Source organism: Epinephelus lanceolatus, chromosome 8, assembly GCF_041903045.1.
Source record: "Epinephelus lanceolatus isolate andai-2023 chromosome 8, ASM4190304v1, whole genome shotgun sequence".
NCBI classification, from domain to species: domain Eukaryota; kingdom Metazoa; phylum Chordata; class Actinopteri; order Perciformes; family Serranidae; genus Epinephelus; species Epinephelus lanceolatus.
This window is the reverse complement of record NC_135741.1, coordinates 8,435,440-8,450,672: the sequence shown is the minus strand read 5'-3', so window position 1 is coordinate 8,450,672 and position 15,233 is coordinate 8,435,440. Positions and strand designations below refer to the sequence as shown.

The 15,233-nt window shown below is 41.0% G+C and overlaps 1 protein-coding gene across 2 annotated transcripts in view; it reads left to right on the top strand.

The window, feature by feature from the left end:
* The window catches only part of olfml3a (olfactomedin-like 3a), a 36,236-nt gene that overhangs the window by 13,053 nt on the left and 7,950 nt on the right, over positions 1–15,233 (top strand). Inside the window, exons 1-2 of one of the 2 annotated variants that reach the window (XM_033628055.2) lie at positions 9,013–9,868; positions 13,375–13,687. In XM_033628055.2, the coding sequence (XP_033483946.2) occupies positions 9,758–9,868; positions 13,375–13,687 (424 nt within the window). In that variant the 5' untranslated portion in view covers positions 9,013–9,757. Of the gene's footprint in view, positions 1–9,012; positions 9,869–13,374; positions 13,688–15,233 lie in introns of those variants that run through there. The other variant, XM_033628056.2, reaches the window with a different exon arrangement.

Genomic DNA, 15,233 nt, shown 5'->3' with positions numbered 1-15,233 from the left:
TGCAGCGAATTAAAACAAGACACACCTGTGTACTGTGCGTACTTGATGTGTGTACATAATGCATACCTCGTTGAAATCTGGCTTGGATACACCTCACACCTCAAACCATTTCACAATTCCTGGTAGTTGCATGACTCACTGATGCTCCGTGGATGTTCCCAAAAGTTGGTTTGTAGTCACACTAAGCTGTTAACTTTCCAAGATTATGTGGCCAACAACACAAACACAGAGATCCAGCACAAAATAGAATTAACTTGCATGGAAAAATGGAACATTTTTGACTGCAAATTCTTCCAATAGAAATAAATCTAAGTTATCTAAAACGTGGCTCTCAGCGGCTGATTAAATACAGGAGATGCCATGAAGCCAAGGCAGAGCAAGTGTGTCACTAATAAGGCCTTGACTATTACCTGGACTGACAGCCAGAGAATGGGAGGAGAAGGGCTGGCTCCACACTGCTCAGTCAGCCAGAAAGCCCCCAAACGGCAGGGCTAACGCAGGTCAAGTGATTTGGCGCCTTGGGTGTATTAAAGCTATTTACAAGGGCCTAAAGGATTTACGTTGCTTCACCCATTCGGTCTGCGCTTTTATACGACCTGGCAGCGGGCTGCTAAGTTTTCTCTCAATCAATACGAAAGGGTAATAAAGAATGCTGCTTTAACTGGTGTTTGGCTTTTTGTTCGGCTGCAGAGGAAAGGAGGGTTTTTATGGGCGGCTCCTGACGCCTGGTGTGAAGGCGAACGCGTGAGATTACATGAGATCCTCTGCACTCTGTCATGCATGCACACACACACACACATGCAAGTAGATGCACACGCAGTCACAACCAAAGTGCTGAGCATTTTCAAATGTAGGGTAACAGATTACTTTAACACCTATATTTAGCATTTAAAGCTGCATTTGAATGCATGAAAATGTATTAGCAGTTGTAATAATATTAAATATTTTATGTCCTCATAAGAGAAGACATAAAATATCCTTATAACTGCACACATCTACATTAAGGTGTGTTATAAACCATTCATTCAACGCTTATATATATTCATTTTCGTCACATACCTCATTTAATAAATTCCTGAGAATGCATTATTTCAAAGAAAACTCGCTTTTTATCCAGTTACTTTATTGAGGTAGATGTTTTTTCCCCTAATGTTTTTCGGCCCTCTGTAACAGCATTGTTTTATCAGCTTGGCACTTTATGACTATTCCTAGTTTTATGAGAATTACTCCTCCCAGATCTCAAGTCTGTCTGGATTTCCGTTTTCTTTTTTCTCTTTTCGTTTTATTACTGTTTGATCTTTGAGGTCTACCACGGAGTTTAACTTCTCTGTATATAATTGTGATATTACATTTAGTCTATATACATAATTTATTTTAATAGTTCTGATTATTCAACACTGTATTTGTCTTTTAATGACTTTTGTTGCCCCCTAGTGTCTCTCTAACCTATTGCATCCACGTTGATTACTAAATTAAGTGTTTGATATTTTTATTGGATCTTTTGTGACCTACTGATCAGATGTTTGGGAGGGGTTATTAGCCTGAGAAAAGCCTGTAGTTGGTCAAAATATTGCGTATAAAGTTAAAGGAGTCATACTTCCAGTGTGCAGATACATTCTGTATTGCAACTATTGATTTGTTTTGTATCCGGCGTCTGTGCAGTTGAGGTTTTGTGGGTTTTGCAGGCTCAGTTTGTGGCAAAGAGAAACACTTTCTCACATATTGGGAAAAAGTATCTAAAGGAAAAAAATGTTAGCAGTGGAGCTCCAAACGATGAGGAAATCAGTTTCAGAAAAACACAACCAATAATGTCCAACTGAGAGGAGACAATGAAGCCGATCGCACTGGCGGTCAGTGATGGAAAATAATTCAACTTTTTAAAAAAGTAGGCTAGAATTTTGAAGCATTTGTGGTTTACATAAGTATTTTCATTTCCTGCTACTTTATATTTCTGCTCCACAACAATTTAGAGGGAAATATTTTACTTTTTTCACTACATGTGTTTATGTGTTCAGTTTTTGTGAAATAAACATATCATTTTGTAAAGACTGCATTTAGTAATTTCTCAAGAAAGAAAGAAAGAAACCATGATAGATTCCATATATAGCAGATGGCACCATGTGAGTTAGTTTTCTGAACACGCGTATTTCTGATGTGGCGATCTGAATCACTTGTTTTCTCTGCACTGCCTATATTTACGCCCCTGGTCTGAGGCGCAGAGAGGTTAGATTAATTAATGTTTCACAAAAAAGCAAAAATCAGAAAAAAGTCCCCAAATCTTCAAACAGAATTTTGTGGCAGAGCTTTATTTTTCTTCTTTCCTTCCCCATTAATCATCTTACGACCCCTCAGATTTATCTTGTGACCCTTTGGAGGGACCCAGCCCTTAGGTTGGAAACCACTGGATGACCCAGCGGCATCTAAAGTAGTTGAAAGTGGCTTCACCTCAAACACTGATTAATCTGTGTTAATGGTATTTTTTGTGAAATATAATATGTGCCATTTTTCTGTAGAACTAGCACTTTTACTTACTTTAAGTACATTGTGTTGATTATACTGTTGTATTTTTACTTAGGTAGTATTTTAAATATAAAATAGAAATATAACTGTAAGGTATAAAAAGTAATATAAAACTTTCAATGGAGTTGTATTGTTTGAAATATCGGTGTGTTTCTTCCACTACTGACGTTCTCACATAAAGACAGATGCTGCCATCTTGTGGATATTTTTGCAAAGAATCCATGCACCGTGGAGAGTCAGTGATGCTTGCCACAGGACATTTCTGTCATTTCTTTCCCTTGAATAAATTGAATCAGTGAGTCCCACCCTCAAACAAATGTCTGGACTTCAGTTACACCCTTTCATTGTGCACCAGCCTCCAGCTAAAAGGTTATGAGACTGCAATATGCGATGTTTAGTCAAACATAATGAATCCTGAATGATGCTTTGCCCTTTGATCACATCACAGTACAGTATGGTGCAATTAAGCAGATGATTAATAATAGATTAAAAATCCACACTGAGTGGCAGGCAGCACAGGACGCATGCCTCAAATCGATTTAGCAAAATGGAGAAAAAAAAGGGATAAAACTGTAATTACTCACATCAATCAAGAACTATGATTGAAAAATAGCCTCTGGGGCATAAACACACTAACACACACACACTAACACACACACACAAACACACACACACACACACACACACAGCCACTGGCCTGTCAATGCTCTCGCCTGCCAGCTCCAGACAGGCAATGTGTTCCAGATTAGATCAAACTCCAGGTTGCCCATTTCGATTTCTAAAAGCAGCTGTACGGCACTTTGTTACCATGACGACACTCGCAGTCTGGTCCGCCGTCTGTGGTCATAAAAATAGACAGGGGGTTGTGGTTCAGTTCAGGACTTGCTGAGATCATAGTGGGCAGCAGACAATCAAAGGAGAGCATGATTAGGCCTCAGTCATTAGGCTGCTGGAGTATCTGGCACCGGCCCTTAATCAGACAATGATGATGATACAGCATCAAGCTGCAAGAACTGAACCCAAACTTCTCTGACTTAGTGGTTTGTTTTCTGATGTGTAAACAGCCTCTAGCGATCATAGTTTGATCTGTTGTGACCGCCCCACCCAACCTACTTACCTGCCTCATCAGAGGGTAGGCAACAGGCCCAACAGGTAAAGGGCACATTTAAAGGGAACATTTCTAGTTGGTAAGTCAATCAAATGACTACAAAGAGACACAAAACAACCACAAAGAGACATAAAATAATCTCAAAGACATAAAAACGATTTCATAGTGATGTCACATGTTCCCAAAGAAAACAGAAGTGAAACAAATAGAGGTGCAAAGCGACCACAAACAGATACGAAAATACCAAGAGGCACAAATTAATGACAAAATGGTGCAAACTAACCACAAAGAGACACAAAGCGACTACAAAGAGACACTGATCAACCGTAAAGATGGACAAAACAACAACAAAATCCAAAATGACTAGAGAAATGCAGCATAATGACAAAGAGATGCAAAACGACCACAAAAAAAGTGACGTAAAACGACTTAAAGAGATGCAAAATGACCACAGAAAGGTGTCAAACGGTGATAAAGAGATTTAAACAATGACAGAGGTGCAAAAGCACCACAAAAAAGTGCAAAACAATGGGAGGCAGACGCAAAATGACCACAAAGAGACAGAAGAATCACAGAGAGGAGCATAAGAACCTCAAAGAACTGCAAAATGATTACAAGATGCAAAATGATCCCAAAGAAAAAGAGGCACAAAACGACCACAGAGACGATAAAAATGACCACAAAGAGATGCAAAGCACTGAAAAAAAAGACAAAAATCAACTGTAAAGTCAGATAAAACAACCACAAAGAACTGCAATACAATGATGGAGACGCACAAAATGACCACAAATACATGCAAAGGCTACAAACAGATGCAAAAGTGACTATGAGGTTCAAAACAACCACAAAAAAGAGATGTAAAATGACTAAAAGGAGATGAAAAATTACCACACAGAGAGACGGCAAACAACAATAAAGAGATTCAAAATGATGACAGAGGTGCAAAATGACCACAGAAAGATGCAACACAATGAAAAGGAGGTGCAGAATGACTACAAAGAGATGCAAAACAACCACAAAAAAAGAGATGTCAAACGACTAAAAAGATTCCTAAAATGACCACAAAGACACGCAACACAACTAAAAAGAGATGCAAATCAACTGTAAAGACAGACAAAACAACAAAGATGCAAAACGACCATAAAGAGAGTGACAAACCGGTGCAAAATTATCTCAAAAAAGAAATATAAAACAACAAAAAAGAGACGCAAAATGAGCACAAAGAGAAGCCAAACAACCATAGAGAGATTTAAAACCATGACAGAGGTGCAGAACAACCACAAAAAGATGCAAAAAATGAGAAGGAAGTGCAAAATGACCACAAATAGATGCAAAATTACCTCAGAGTCACAAATACACTGAAAAAGGATGCAAAACAACCACAAAGAAATACAGAGCAATGACAAAGACATGCAAAAATGATTAGAAAGAGACACTAAACATGGCTGATTTAATTGTATTTATTTTGCGTCTTTCAGTCCGTATGTCTTGCTCCTATGTCGGACAGGTGGAAGGCCTTTAACATGTTTGTATCCAGGGGCCTGTTGTCTCACAATCTGTCCACGTCTGTAGGCTACACAGAGTTACTTAAAAGTTTCTAAACCTGCCTCCTGGGGTGAAAGGTCAGGCGTTGTCAGTCAGTGTGATCGCCTGTGTAATCAAACCCTCATGCACCGCTGCCTCTGCAGGGAGGACAATCTATAGCATATACACTGTTTGCTCACATCAGAGCAAAGCAATCTCCTTCCAAGCAGCAATGAAGTGTGATCGACTAATTCCAGCTGTCAGTGTGAGAAGAGAGCTTAATGTTGGAACCAACAAGGCACAGTGAAGACATAAATGTCCAACTCTTGTTTAATGGAGTAAAGTCGCCACTGCAGATGTTTTTTTCTTAACTTTTAGATAATTGTAGTTTGGCACAAGTTCAACAGTTCACATCGTAATGTTCAAACCTAAAACATGGTGCTTCACTGGACTTTTTCCTCCAGAGTATCTTGACTTCTTCTTTTAATGCCTTTTTGTTTAATCTCGTTTTATTACCTCGTTCTTGTTGTGTGGTGTTGTTCTATAATAATGATGATGATGATGATGATGATGGTTTCGTCTTTTTAGTGAGCTGTTTGAACTCTGCTGGCTTTATATTGACCTTAACAGCGTGAGGGACTGGAAGCTCTGAAAGGAAATGAGAGACTTTCGATCAGAGAGTCTTACCTGCAGCCAAGTACACAGAGCCACCACAGCAGGTTCACCAGAGAGAGGAAGAGATGGCTAAAGCCCATAATACAAACAAACACAATGACCTCAGGGTGGTAGCACCTTAAACTGTGTGTTGTTCAAATTAAACACAATAAAGTTTGTTGTTTTTGAGTTTTGAGGACACAAAACTGTTCTAAGCCCTAATATCATGACCATTGGAAGGTTAGTATCGGTACAAATAATGTACTTTTTATGAGTATTATCCGAGTAAAATGTGCCGATATTCAACACACTCTCATCCAAACTCGTCTCCTTTTTCAGTGGCCTTTCACATCAACATATATTACGTGCTAGGTATTCCCCTTCGTCCGCTGTTGATGTTCCGGGAGACCACACTAGAGACTGCACATGGTTAAGTTTAGAAAAAAACATCATGGTTTGGCTCTACATTCATACAGGAAGCAAACAGTGGGCTCTTGGGTGAAAGTCCAGACTTTGTTGAACCCATCCGCCACCCCTCCCACTCACCCTATGGGGACTTTCTAGCTCCTTATATTGCCAGGTTACTGGCAGCGTTTTAAACTGACGCCGCCCAATGGCGTATCATACCACCATAAACGGTGTCTTTTGGCATCAGTGTCTGATGCTGAAATCAGGGACAAAGCGGTGGCATTTAATAACTTCGGAATGAGAACAGGTTGCAATATCCGTCCTATTGACACAGGAAAATCTTTATTTGCATAGCTATGATCAATCTGTTATTCATTTGTTACAAGATTAAATTCTGGGATTGTTCTGTAAATATTTTTTAATAGATAATAAATAAAGCAAATTTTAATTGAACCATATCAATTTTAGGCTTCCCAGCAAGCATTTTTTTGTTTAAAAAACGTCTAATAGCCGTCTACATGAAGACCTGACATCTAGGCTAAATCACGGCTGAATTTGGGCTGTCAGTGAAAATTTGGTAGATGTCTAACCATAGCCAAAGTGTAGACGTCATCAATTATATGGCTATGTAGAGACCATGTCCAAAAAATGGAGATAAACATATTTTAATTACTGTTGACACTCCATATGTGATTGAATATCATACCGCATGCCATCTGCAATGGCGAAAATTACATTTAATCAATTTCAAAATTAAATCAGCTAGATTTGGGTTACATGTAGCTAGACTAAATCGGAGCTAAATATAGCCAATACGTTTAAATCACGACTATTGCTTGCTGGGTTAGGTCCCACCTATGTCTAGTTTAAAGTCAGCCCGTTCCAAGTACAGATACGGATACAGATAATTTAGTGGGTTGAACAAATACAGATACAGATACAGATACAGATACAGATAACAATGAACTCCCTCATCCCTAAAAACTTTCATAGATCTACAAAAGTGGACATCCTTCTTTGCAGGTATCGGCTAATGTTTTCTCCCAGCCCAGTGGCCTTGATAAAATTTTGCCATTGTATGTTTCTGCAAATCACAGATACGTCACATTGGTACATTTCACACATGCTCAATATCAATGTTTTTAAAGTGATGCAATATATCCTCCTGAGACCCTGTGTCCTCATATGAGGGTATCACATTTTGAATTTACTTGACCTTATACTTCATTCTACTTAACTCAGTCCCATTGTCCTCGTTCGTGGACACTTTTGTGCCATCTAGTGGTAGTAAGAGCACAATACACTAATCCATGTAAAAACAAGATGGCAGCCATCTCTGCCAAGTCAGTCTAAAGGCTCATTTATGCTCCCTTTACATACGAAAATGTATACGTCTGTTTCAAACGATGTTACCGTCACTGCCCACATACTTCCATGCACCCTTTACGTTGGCATGGATGTTAACCAATATATCCACCAGGAGGCAGCCCAGTGTCAAAAGTTTATGACAACAACAAACTCAAAAACAAACATGGCGACTGTGGAGGAGATACTGATAATGTACCTCTTGCATAAAAGACAAAAACAGAGGCAGCGTTGTAGGAGGCGGTGGTCGGTGAGGCCGTTAAATACATCGCGACTGGAGGATGGAGAATTCTTTTCTCTAGTACTGCCAATGAGAGAAATTGAATTGATATTTCTTCTTCGTGTCTCACTAGAGCTACGTATCAGGTAGTGACAGCAACACTGCCCCCATGGTTCCCGGTGGTACTGCTCCGTTTGGCCCGTATCCGTAAGCTTTATGGAAACGTGCAGAAATATGGACGAAATGAACGCAGAGCACGGACGGAAGGTGATCCCGACACAAAAGTCGTCAAGGTCCAAAACCTGATCACATTTTATGGTTGACACTTGATTGTTTATGATTAATAACGTTTGTAGTTTGATATGGCAACAAATTTGGCCAATTTTAGCAACAGTACCAAGATAAGACACTGTTAACTAGGAAGTTCTTGTTTGAGGACGTTAGGACTTTATTATTGTTGACAATGTTTAGTTTTTTATACTTACTGAGTCCTACTGATCCCAAATAACTAGGAGAATTTAAAAATGCATACCAAACAAAAGTCTGGGTGTCTGGAGGATATAAGCTGACTTTTGTCATCGAGAGGTAGAGGAAATGGTGGGTGGCATGTCACTTAGGTGATGTCATCTTGGCGAGACATCTGCCAAGTAGCAGACCACTGTTCGATACCGACAACATCAGACGACAGGATAACCTTTTGGCAACCTTCGGTGTTTGTCTTGAACCTGAGTGTTTTTCACTGACCGGTCCCTGCTTTTCCAGCAGTTTTTGTGCCACCAACACGTGATCTTTTTTCTGACCATAACCAAGTGGTTTTTGTGCCTAAACCTAACCACACCTTCACAACAGCGTTGTTAAGAAAGTTTAAGTGTATCTGCTTTAAAATAATGTACAAATGTACGTATTCGTGGTTTGCAGAAGTGTACAATACAAACATTTTTTATGGCGATTGGGTGGTTTTCTCCACTGCAACAGTAACAAGAATTTTATTTTGAGCTTAATGTCATCTGCCTCTCTGTCCCTCCCTCCAGCCACATTCCCACTTCCCCAGAACCCTTTATTGCCATTCTCTACCTGTCCACCAGATGTCATCATAGTATTCAATCCCTGCCCACCTGCTCACCTGCTTCCACTTTACCTCGTCAGCCATGCAGTATTTAACCGACTCATTTTCACTTATAACTGGCCAGATTTTTAAAGTCGCAAGGTAACCCTTCCTTTGCTTTCCAGCCTCTGAGCCCTGCAACCTTGACCCCTGGATGTGGATCTTGACCTACCAGAACCCTCCGCTGCCTTATCCCTGCTATCCTCTGGACTTGGAGACTTGGACTTGCCAGGAAGCTTCACACACTATCATACCTTCAAAAAACTGTTCCTGTCTGCCTGATTGTCGCCATTCCAGTTCTCCTTTTGTTGCCTGTACTCACCAGCGCTGACAGGCACTATTAATTTCCTTGCAGAATCCAAACTGTTAGTTGTTTTTACCCATTTTCCCCATGAACAATACCACTGTACCCTGCTATTATCAACTCCGTCTAAACTGTGTAAGCAGCAACAGTTTACAGAGCTCGAGTCGATGCTATAATCCCTGCCTCCATGCCAAAGACAGTGTGTACAACATGTGCAACAAACACCAACACGCACACATGCAGACTGGAGCACATTCACTTTTGGAGGACAGAGAGGGGTAAGAGGCTGAAGGCTCCTCCCTGAGAGTTTGTGAAAACATTCCAGCAAAGTGAGAGCGGTCAAAGAATTGGAAACTCTCACAGCGGCCTCTTATACTTACTCTCTGTCCTTTCTCACCTCGTTGCACATGTAGTTGCACTGTATACAGTGTTTATACAGGCTGCGTGAAGCTCTGCAGGGGCAACACGTCAAGGAGGGGGGAACCCGAAGGAACATCCAAAGTCTGGACAGACAAAGAAAACTCAGCTGTCCCCACTGATCGGCTCATAATGAAGCCGGTGTTTGTCCTCCTTGTTTCCACTGCCTGGACTTTGACTGGAGCCCAGTATTACTACCAGGGGCTGATGGATTATCTGGAGAACAGGTTGTTGGCTATTGAGGTAAGAAGCAAAATCCCTTTGAATGACTGATATCTGATCAATATACTGTAGATTTCCATGAGTTGAGTGATGGCACAGATCTCTACATGGATTTTGCCTTGGTATCTTTGATGCATAGCAATAAGAGAAAAAAACGTCAAGGATCATAAACTGAAAATAGAAAAAATACAGTAAAAACTACATCTTAAATATGTAAAATATGTTTTTAAAATGAAAAAAATCTGCAAAAATTCACATTAGTAAGTATAAAAATATGTCCAATGTGCAGAGTTAACAATCCCCCACCTAAAATGTGCATTGATCTAACCCCTTGAGTGAGATTTCTGAAGTAGCAGTCATTAAAAAAAATTGATATAAAAGTTGATATTTTCCTGATTGCTTCCTTTTATGTGGATTTAATGTCTTATCTAATGCAGTCCAATTAATGCAATCTCTGCCCAGCTCATCAACTTTGCAGGGGCCTCCGAGGGAAAAGCAGACCATGCACACAGCATGCAGTTTCTGTCCGACATTACCATTTCTGCAAAGTTTCAAGACAATGACACAACGGTAATGAGTACAAGCTCAACCTTTGCTGCCTCGCCATCAAACATCCCAACAGCCTTAATAGAAGGATGTGTTCTGCAAAGGTAAAAGGAAGCTGTGCTACAACAAAGTGCCTCAGGGAAGGAATCAAATTACTGAGAGTTCAGCATTGTGTTCTTAAAGGGAGGTTATGAGACGGCAGAGTTTGTCTAAGGGAAGACTTTTGTTGGCTTACGATATGAAATGCAAGAGGATTACATGTCTGGTTGCCTCGGTGAGTAATTTTAGTGAACTCTCATTTAAATAATTATTTTAATGTATTCTTTTGGAGTATATTTTCAGAGTCAGAAATTTTCTTTTTATCCTCGGTGCGGCTTGCATTGCAAAAACGACAATCTTAATGCTGTTATCCGCATGAAATGAATTGTCTATTTACAGCTAAATCCTGCTTTCTTCAGCCCCCCTGTGGCATCCCTGCAGTCTCACTTCCAATATGCTGGTTCAACTTCTGCATTGATATGAACACGACAATTCATCAAGCAAGTTTTCATTGAACTTTCATTTCCATTTGACCACAGGCCCACAGCAAGCAAAGCGAGAAAATGAAACTGTGGTGGAGGAGACAGTGGAGGAGCTGTCAGTGCTGTTATTAAATCTTGCTCTAAATAATTTACCTATCACTCTGAACATGTCAATCACTACGCTGAGAAACTGTGTTTCTGTTTGGTGATGGTGATAATGCTTTGACTGAATCAGGACTAAGAGTTGACAGCTGCTCTGTGAGGCTTTGAAATGAGCTAAATACTAACATAGGTGATGCTAACACAGTGAGGTTTTGCAAACAGTTATTTACCATTTTGGTTTCACGTGCTCACATGCTAACATTTTGTAATCAGCCCTGAACACAACGTACAGCTCAGCCTAATGGGAATGTCAACTGATTTTTTGTGTAACTGATTTTTCAGCCTAGGCACGGTAATGCTGGTCCACCACTTTGGTCAAGACTAAAATAACCTCAACAGCTATTGGATGGATTATGATAATTTATTACAGACATTCATGCTAGCCAGATAATGAATCCCACCAACTTTGATCCTCTGACTTTTCATGTAGCACCACCGACAGGTTGACATTTTGGGCTTTTAGTAAGATAGCCTATCTCAGCAGCTATTGCATGGATTCAAATTAAATTTACACACATTCATGTTTCCCTCAGGATAACTTAAAATAACTTGGCACTGTGGCACCATGGTTAGCGTTATCGTCCCACAGCAAGAGGCATCCTTGTTGGAACCCAGGGTGGGGGAGCCCTTCTGTGTGGAGTTTGCATGTTCTCCCCGTGTCTGTAGCCATGTTTCCATCAGCCTGTTTAGATGCGCATCTGGAAGTATTGCATTGGAAAATTATGATGGAAACGTCATAATTCGAATTAAAATCCCCTGACTCGCACAAACTAAAATACGCTGGCTTTAGCCGGGTTTTGGTTGATTCGAAAAAATGTTGATTCGCAAAACGGGGGATGGAAACAGTTATGTTCGACTTAAGTCTGACATAGCGCACCTCTCTCCATGGTGATATCCACACTCCGGGTCGGGAAGGTGGTAATGCATTTACAAGCTGGTTGCCAACCGCCAGAAAATGTAGAAGAAGAAGAAGAATGCGAGACTTGTTTTGTTTCCGGTTCTGTGGAAAAACTTGCGCAAGTTTGTAGTTTTCACCAAAGTGTGTACATTTAATGGAAACACACAGGATTCGTATTTCTTTTTATGCGCATTTCCCAATGATTCTAATCACTTTTGGATGGAAACATAGCTAGTGTGGGTTTCCTCCAGGTACTCCAGCTTCCTCCCACAGTCCAAAGACATGCAGGTTAATTAGTGACTCTAAATTGTCCGTAGGTGTGAATGTGAGTGTGAATGTCTGTCTCTGTGTGTCAGCCCTGTGATAGTCTGGTGACCTGTCCAGGGTGAACCCTGCCTAGGCTCCAGCCCCCCACCGACCCCAAACAGGATAAGCAGCTATAGAAAATGAATGAATGAACTGGTCAATTTTCAATCCCCTGCTAAACTGAAGACAGACTTTGTGTTCAGTGCTAATAATTGTAGCATGTAAGCATGCTAAAACCTTGACCTAAAATGGTGAACATGTGTACATGCTAAGCATCATCGTGTTAGCATTATCATTGCTGTGTCTCAAATCGCGTACTTCTGTACTTACACTTAATATTTTGAGTGCATAAGTGCATTCACACTGAGAAGTATGGAAAAATGCAGCGCACTATGAGTACCTGGATGGTTCGCTCAAAAAAAAACGGTCAAGAAGTTGAGTGTGGAACTATGGACACTTCTCGCCCTCAATGGTCGCCATCTTGGCTACGTTGCGGAAGGGGAGGGACCACTTTTCAAACTGGAAATGGCGGCCAAGGACTGTGCGACCGTGAACGTCGCTGCATTGTACAAATACATGTGTTTTTTGCACTAAGCACCACTATACTGTTGTGTTGGGTATAAGCCAGCAGTATGTTTATTGGGTTAATTTAGCAGTCTGTAATGATTTGGTACCGCGAACGATAACGCGAATGCTAATGCTAGTTTGCTGACTAGCTAACAGCATGCGGTCGTAAGTGCACAATGGCCGTGTTTGATTTGAGACAACACTACCCTGTCGAAATTTGCGCACTACGCCAATAAGTACATAGTGCACATAGTATACTACATGGAAGTGTACTAACGGAAGTATGTGATTTGAGACCCAGATATTAGCATTTAGCTCAAAGTACTGCTGTACAACCTCAGAGCTGCTTACATGGGTGCTGAGGAATTTTTTTTGCCTCCATAACACACTTCAAATGCCCACATCGTGTTGTATGGTCACTCTGAGTGGTACCTCTATTTGTCACACCAGTGGCTCGAGTAAAAACCAGAGAGAACACATCCTGCAGTTTATTATAACACTTGTTTTGCTGTGCCCATGTCTGCCAGGACCGCATGCAGTTGTGGCATGAACAATCCCATCGCTACCACACAGAGATGCTGGATTTCAAAAAGCTAACTGCTGAGGCCATGGATGGGCTGAAGAATGAGCACAGCATGATGTTCAAAGACCTGGAGGGAGCTGCGGCCCGAGTGGACCGGGTGGAGCGAGAGATGGACTACGTTGAGACCCAGACTTCCCCTCGGGCCTGCGCGAATAAAGCAGACAAGGTTGTGGAGCAGGGAGCCTGGGGGTTGCAGGAGAGCAGAGGAGGGGAAGAGGAGGAAGAGGACTGGGAGGAGCTGCGCTCCAGAGTCTCTGGTGAGCTGCAGAGAGGCACACACACACTTCGGCCAAAAGCCCTCTGTGGGATGGCTGCGTTTGATCTTTCATTTTCATTCATAGCGGAGCTCTGGCACAGTCAGAACCTATGGGACATAAAGGCACTATGTTCTATAGTTAATTTTAGCTTTACACATCACACCCGGCTCCACACCACACATTCTGCAGAGTTGCTGTCTTGGAAAAGCCATGCGTCTGGAAAACGGGAAACAAGCACGCTGCTGTTACAACTCATTTAATGGAGTGCTTTGAGTCAGTTGAATCAGTCATGTTTTCCAGGAGAAATGTGGCTTGATGCAACTCATTTATTTCTGCAGAGTTACTCCCCTGCTTGCACTGTTTGAGCACAGCGTTTGTCTTTATAATCTCCAGATCCCAAGGCGTGCTGCTACAAACAATGCTGAGATATAACTGCAGCACTGAGTCATTCAGTCAGTGTAATGCAGAGACTTACAACCCTGTTAGAGTGTGAATGTGGAAAAGGAGTGAAACTAAACTTGTTAATTCCATGAAACACATCAGACTTTATGATGGCAGATTTCACTGAATGTGCACATTGAGCAAAAAAATCTATATTTTTAATTGGTATCAAAAGCTTAGTCCCCAAAGATGGATCATTAAATTTCTCTGGTACCATTTATACAGACTCTCCTTGCAAAACCAAATGAAAAAATATTGATTTATATTAATTCACGCTGACTTAATAAAACAATCAATAGCACATAAATTCAAGAATTATTTAGTAATATGATAAATGGTCTGCTCAGAATCATAATGCCAGTCATGCTTCACATAATCAGGGGAGATTTCTCTTGTTCAGATGTTTTAATACGAATTAGATGATGGTACAATGCAGACCAAAGGCTACTCCAACGTCTCCTGTGCAATCTGGAGCTGCGTCTGTGTGTCTCTGCACAGAGGAGGGACAGGAAGCTCCCCTGAGGTCAGCGGCATTTCTCTCCAAGCTCATGTTCGCTCTGCGCACAGTGATCCATTGTAAATGTTTGTCAAGTGACCCAAAACGAACTTCACTGTATTGTAGGGACCCATTTTAGATTTGTGAACATGATGTTAATTTCGCTTCAGGACACAACAGGGGGACATCCTTTGTTCGTGTGTTTGAGTGAAAGCATGGCATCAATCTTACTTCTTTTACTGAGAGCATCTTCATGCCGTCTGTGTGCTGCGCTCATACTTACTCTCATTATGAGTCTGTCTGTCCAATTTCCCCCTGACTGGTTTGAATTTGCCTTAATTTGGAGAGCCGGATAGTGACTGCTGCAGGCTGCGTGATGCTTTCTGAATGTTAGGTTGCAAATACACATTTCAGCTGAGGAGTGGAAGTGAAACAACTGAAACGTGCAAGTGGAACTAATCGTGCCAGCTGGGAGATTGAGATCTAAATCATTATAATTAGATTAACTTCACACCTGTGAGATGTTTTTTATAGTAATTGCGTAATTTCTCACAACAGATAGCAGCCCAGTCGCCAGAAGATGCTGGCATGTACGCCACTGCAAACCAC